The sequence below is a fragment of the Entelurus aequoreus genome, linkage group LG19 (assembly GCF_033978785.1).
Source record: "Entelurus aequoreus isolate RoL-2023_Sb linkage group LG19, RoL_Eaeq_v1.1, whole genome shotgun sequence".
Classification (NCBI taxonomy): Eukaryota; Metazoa; Chordata; class Actinopteri; order Syngnathiformes; family Syngnathidae; genus Entelurus; species Entelurus aequoreus.
This window is the reverse complement of record NC_084749.1, coordinates 34,411,155-34,417,956: the sequence shown is the minus strand read 5'-3', so window position 1 is coordinate 34,417,956 and position 6,802 is coordinate 34,411,155. Positions and strand designations below refer to the sequence as shown.

At 42.2% G+C, this 6,802-nt stretch overlaps 1 protein-coding gene across 1 annotated transcript in view; it reads left to right on the top strand.

Annotated features, from left to right (window-relative positions):
• The first annotated feature begins 383 nt into the window (after positions 1 to 383).
• The window catches only part of LOC133634912 (probable proline--tRNA ligase, mitochondrial), a 19,187-nt gene continuing 12,768 nt past the window's right edge, over positions 384 to 6,802 (top strand). Inside the window, exon 1 of the mRNA XM_062027568.1 lies at positions 384 to 545. Within this exon, the coding sequence (XP_061883552.1) occupies positions 472 to 545 (74 nt within the window). The 5' untranslated portion in view covers positions 384 to 471. The remainder of the gene's footprint in view (positions 546 to 6,802) is intronic.

Below are 6,802 nucleotides of genomic sequence, written 5' to 3'. Positions count from 1 at the left end.
TTTCCATCCATCCATCCATCTTCTTCCGCTTATCCGAGGTCGGGTCGTGGGGGCAGCACATTTAGATAACAAAAATGTTTCCAAAGTGCTGCACAACAATATTAAAAACAATATTCAAATATTATCCTTAGCTCCACCAATGACTGAATGAAAACAAAAAATAAATAAATATAAAACCAATATAAAATTAAATATGATTAAAAACGATTTTAAAGGGTAAAACCAATTAAAACAGTAAATAGAAATCAAAATGTATTAAAAAAAAACATAATCATCATCGTCATGTGCAATTGGTCGTATAATAATCGAAAATGACAAGGGAAAATAATTGGCAAGGGGCTTTAACAATTTCCATTCATTACTCCTCCAGGCGTGTAGGCGGCAGTATGGAGCGACTAACCGGAAGTCCCAAAAAAGGAAAACCGGTTGTCTGCCTAACTTGACACATGCCGACCACTGCTGAGACCTTCAATGTTCGCAAGGATTATTCCACAAAGTAACACTCTTTTTTTCCGTGTCACGACAAACTTGCACACACACTCAGGGTGAGTTTTGCTCGAATTATTTTGCTTAGTGTTGTCGTGCGCTCATTTCGAATGCTTTTTACGGCTAAGTGAGATAGCATAGCTCGAGTGCACCAACCAGGAAATGATGTCAGTTACTGCTATCCATCCATTTACTACCGCTTGTCCCTTTTGGGGTCGCGGGGGGTGTTGGAGCCTATCTCAGCTGCATTCGGGCGGTAGGCGGGGTACATACTGGACAAGTCGCCACCTCATCACAGGGCCAACACAGATAGACAGACAACATTCACACTCACATTCACACACTAGGGACCATTTAGTGTTATCGATTGATGAAAATTATATTTAACGTCACACTGTTAACTTTTAAAACCTGGGAGTTTGACCACACCATCGATTTAGTCATCCATGCCGCTGTTGCATGATAGGAAGAGACACATTATTAAAATGACAAATGTATACAATAAAACATTAACCACAGCACATGCTGTGTATTGTATATTCAGTTTGACCTTTTACATTGCAGTATATGGAAAAAAGCTACTATGGTTAAACAGCGCCACCACCTGGCTGAAAGGATAGGAATAAACACGGTGGGGGCGTTTGTATGTATATTCACCAGGATATTAAATACATAACTCGCACTGATCTTAACCACAATAACCTGGAATCTGTGTGGGCGGAAATCCAATTTAAAAATGCTAAGCCGGTACTAATAGGGACTGTTTATAGACCCCCTAATCAGAGTGATTTCTATGGGGCTTTGGAAGAATGCTTGGCGGGGACAGACAACATGGAGAAAATTATAACTGGGGATCTGAACACAGATATTCAACGCAAAGATGCGCCTGTCTTCAGATCCTTCAGCAAGTTTTGTAATCTGCACGGTCTTTCCCAGCTAATAGCGCTACCCACAAGGGTGTGTGATTCCACCCAATCAACCATAGATCTCATTCTCACTTCAGACAGGCCTAAAATAAAAAATAGTGGGGTCATGATCTGTGGTCTTAGCGACCACTATCTAACCTTCTGCACCCGTAAAATAGCTAAACCTAAAGCCAATGGCCACATAACAGCCCAATCCAGATCCCTCAAAAAATACTCCAATGACAATTTCAATTTAAAATTAGATGAGTGGGACTGGTCCCCTGTGCTCGCGAGCAACCTGGTCGATGTCGCTTGGGATCGCTTCAAAACGGCGTTCCTAAAGATACTAAATGACATGGCTCCCGTGAAAACAGTCAGGATCAAAGCCCGCTCGGAACCATGGATGAATCCGGACCTATTAGCTGCCATAAAAGACAGAGACAGGAAATACTCTGAATACCAAAAATGTAAAACAGAAGTAGATAAACAACCCAATAATATCAACCTCAAATTACTCCTTTCAACTCTCAAAAAGCAATGCAATAAATTAAGAAATAAGTCAACCAACCTGACTAAATCCTTAAAAAAAAATTACATTAACGAAAAAAAAGAGGAAAACACGAATAAGCCACGTGAGCTCTGGAAAATTCTCAACAACCAGCTTCCTGGTTGCAGCCAGAAACTTAAAACAAGACTCACCAACATCAGCATCAAGGAGGGTGACTCCCTCATTACAGACAAAATGGAGGTAGCTAGCAGACTTAACGCCTTTTTCACCAGCATAGCTGCAACTCTTGTCAGCAAGCTGTCCCACCACTCTGGTCGCTTTGGTGTAGAACACATTAAAGCCTTCTACAGAAAGCTAGGAGTATCCAACAATGATTTCAAATTAGAAATGGTCACAGCTGATGAGGTGTTTAAAAAATTGAGCGCGCTCCACCCTAACAAGGCCACCGGCCTTGATAATATTCCCTCCAGATTCCTCAGGGACTCTGCCTCCATCATTGCCCCGATCATCACACACATAATAAACCTATCAATTACACAAGGCCAAGTACCAAAAGATTTTAAGATAGCAAGAGTAACTCCCCTCTTTAAAAAAGGAAGCAAATTGGAACCTGGCAACTACCGACCTGTTTCTATTCTCAGCTCCATTTCGAAAGTAATGGAGAAAATAGTTTATGAACAGGTCGATAGTTACCTTGCCACTAATAAACTCATGTACAAATTCCAATCCGGCTTCAGAACTAACCACTCCACTGACACATGCCTTCTCTATCTGACCGACCACATCAAACATGAGGTGGACGCGGGCAAATACTGCGGCATGGTCATGCTGGACCTTCAGAAGGCCTTTGACACCGTTAACCACGCTATACTGTTGGATAAGCTCAGAGCAATCGGATTTAACAAAACCTCTTGGAGCTGGATGCAGTCTTACTTGGAGGGGAGGGAGCAGGTGGTAGAGGTGAACGGCACCGTGCCCCCCCCCTCTCTGTGAGCTGTGGAGTCCCCCAAGGCAGTATATTGGGACCTTTACTGTTCCTAATATACATAAACGACATGTCATCGGCATGTGACTGTGAATTGTTTTTGTTTGCGGATGACTCTGCCCTGCTGGTATCCGGCAAGGACAAGTCACAGGTGGAGAAAATCCTCAGTGCTGAGCTCTGTAGAACTTGCACCTGGCTCGCTGACAACAAGCTATCCATCCACTTGGGTAAAACAGAATCCATCCTGTTTGGGTCCCACATCAAACTTAAGAGAGTCAATCACTTCACCATAAAAGTAGGTGACAGTGTCATCACCAGGAAAGATGAGGTCACCTACCTAGGTTCCATTCTAGAGGCTAACCTTTCCTGTGATAAAATGGCAACCAAGGTAATCAAAAAGGTTAACCAACGAACGAGATTTCTCTACAGAATTTCCTCTCTGGTCAACAAAAGCACCTTGAGGATTCTGGCGGGAACTCTCGTTCAACCCTTTTTCGATTACGCATGCACCTCCTGGTACCCTAGCACCTCCAAAACCCTCAAATCTAAACTCCAAACATCTCAGAACAAGCTAGTCAGGTTACTTCTAGACCTCCACCCCAGATCCCACCTCACTCCTACCCACTTCTCTAAAGTGGGCTGGCTCAAGGTGGAGGACAGAGTTAAACAACTTGCACTGAGCCTAGTCTATAAAATCCGCTACACCTCCCTGATACCGAAGTACATGTCAAACTACTTCCTTAACGTAAATGACCGCCATAACCACAACACCAGGGGGTGCTCCACTAACCACGTTAAACCCAGATTCCGAACTAACAAAGGTCTTAACTCATTCTCTTTCTATGCCACATCAATGTGGAATGCGCTCCCAACAGGTATAAAAGAAAGGGCATCTCTATCCTCCTTCAAAACCGCTATAAAAGTTCACCTCCAGGCAGCTACAACCCTAAACTAACACCCTCCCCGGATTGCTAATAATCAAATGCAGATTCTTTTTCTTATGCCTTCTGATCTCTCTCTCTCTCTCTCTCTCTCTCTCTCTCTCTCTCTCTCTCTCTCTCTCTCTCTCTCTCTCTCTCTCTCTCTATGTCCACTACTTGATGTCCATATCCCCACCCCCCCACCCCACCCCCCCTCCACACTCCTGATTGTAAATAATGTAAATAATTCAATGTGATTATCTTGTGTGATGACTGTATTATGATGATAGTATATATGATAGTATATATCTGTATCATGAATCAATTTAAGTGGACCCCGACTTAAACAAGTTGAAAAACTTATTCGGGTGTTACCATTTAGTGGTCAATTGTACGGAATATGTACTTCACTGTGCAACCTACTAATAAAAGTCTCAATCAATCAATCAATCAAAAGAGTCCGAGCCTTCTACGGCAGTGTTTTTCAACCTTTTTTGAGCCAAGGCACATTTTTTCTCATTGAAAAAATCCCTAGGCACACCACTGGCAGAAAACATAAAACAATTTGACCCCAGCCCCTCCAAAACCCTCAAATCTATACTCCAAACATCCCAGAACAAGCTAGTCAGATTACTTCTAGACCTCCACCCCAGATCCCACCTCACTCCTACCCACTTCTCCAAAGTGGGCTGGCTCAGGGTGGAGGACAGAGTAAAACAACTTGCACTGAGCCTAGTCTATAAAATTTGCTACACCTCCCTGATACCAAAGTACATGTCAAACTACTTCCATAACGTAAATGACCGCCATAACCACAACACCAGGGGGAGCTCCACTAACCACGTTAAACCCAGATTCCGATCTAACAAAGGTCTTAACTCATTCTCTTTCTATGCCACATCAATATGGAATGCACTCCCAACAGGTGTAAAAGAAAGTGCATCTCTACCCTCCTTCAAAACCTCACTAAAAAAACACCTCCAGACAACTACAACCCTAGACTAACACCCTCCCCTCACCACATCCCACCTCCCCGGATTGTAAATAATCAAATGTATATACTTGTTCTTATGCTTTCTGAGCTCACTATGTTCACTGCTCGCTGTACATATCCTACGAAGTCAGACCTACACTGTTACAATGTCCATTTCTCAGATGATATAATTTTTGATGACTGAAGTGCTGATAGCAACCAAACCTAACCCTCCCGCCCCAACCCCCTCCGCATCCCACCCCCCAGATTGTAAATAATTCAATGTATATACTCTGATGATTAACTTGTGTGATGACTGTTTTATGCTGATAGTATATATATGTACCATGAATTGATTAACGTGGACCCCGACTTAAACAAGTTGAAAAATGTATTCGGGTGTTACCATTTAGTGGTCAATTGTACGGAATATGGACTGTACTGTGCAATCTACTAATAAAAGTTTCAATCAATCAATCAATATTGACAGTAAAAAGTTGTTCTCACAATTGTTGGATATAAATTCAAACCATAATGCATCACTATAGCTCTTGTCTCAAAGTAGGTGTACTGTCACGACCTGTCACATCACGCCGTGACTTATTTTGAGTTTTTTGGTGTTTTCCTGTGTGTAGTGTTTTGGTTCTTGTCTTGCGCTCCTATTTTGTTGATGATTGTCATGTCATGTACGGATGTACTTTGTGGACGCCGTCCGCGGTTTCACACGCTGTAAGTCTTTGCTGTCGTCCAGCAATCTGCTTTTGTTTACTTTGCAGCCAGTTCAGTTTTAGTTTAGTTTTGAATAGCCATCTCTAAGCTTCAATGCCTTTTCTTAGCGGCACTAGCCTTTTGTTTATTTTTGGTTCAAACATTAGATACCTTTTTACCTGCACCCTGCCTCCCGCTGTCGTCTGCATATTGTGATCACGACAAACCATGTTACCGACATCCACAAAGCAATTAGCTACCTGCTGCCACCTACTGATATGGAATATTATTACACGGTTACTCTGCCGCGCTCTGGACAGTACAGACACTCAACAACAACAGCACATTATTTGCGGATTGTAATTACTGGTTTGCAAAAAATATTTTTAACCCAATTAAGTGAAATGACATCATCTCCCACGGCACACCAGACTGTATCTCACGGTACACGAGTGTGCCGCGGCACAGTGGTTGAAAAACACTGTTCCACGGAACTTACATTATGGTATTATGGTATTTTTTTTAAATGATTGATCATACAGAGGACAAAATACAATAATGATAGATAATTATCATATGTCTTGCAACACTGATCCAGTCAGTAACTTTACAAAGAAAAGCAAACTTGTAGCTTAAGCAGTAATGTCATCGTTCCAGTCTTCAAAATGCAGCACTACCTCAACTTGCCAGCCTAATGGATTATTTACACGTAGATCTTAACTCAAAACATTTGTGTCTCAAAAAAATATTGCTCATTAAAAATGATCCATCCATCCATTTTCTACCGCTTGTCCCTTGTCGCGGGGGTGCTGGAGCCTATCTCAGCTGCATTTGGGTGGAAGGCGGGGTACACCTCATCACAGGGCCAACACAGATAGACAGACAACATTCACACTCACATTCACACACTATGACCAATTTAGTGTTGCCAATCAACCTATCCCCAAGTGCATGTCTTTGGAGGTGGGAGGAAGCTGGAGTACCCGGAGGAGAACATGCAAACTCCACACAGAAAGATCCCGAGCCCAGGATTGAACTTAATTAAAATCTATTTAGTCTGTCTTTGCCCCCCAAAACAGCACAATAATACCACGTAACATGCCTTTTAAAAAAGAATGAAAAACCTCTAAGAAATAAATATTGTGACGCATTCACTTCAGGTGCCGCTGCTACACATAAACAACTAAACAATAGAATGTATTACAGACCACAGTAGTTTTATGAAGTAATGTAATAATAATGTACAGCGTTTACCTTGAAGAGCAAACTTCTACGGCATCTTCTTCCAGTGGCTTTTCCGTCAAACACACCATCTGC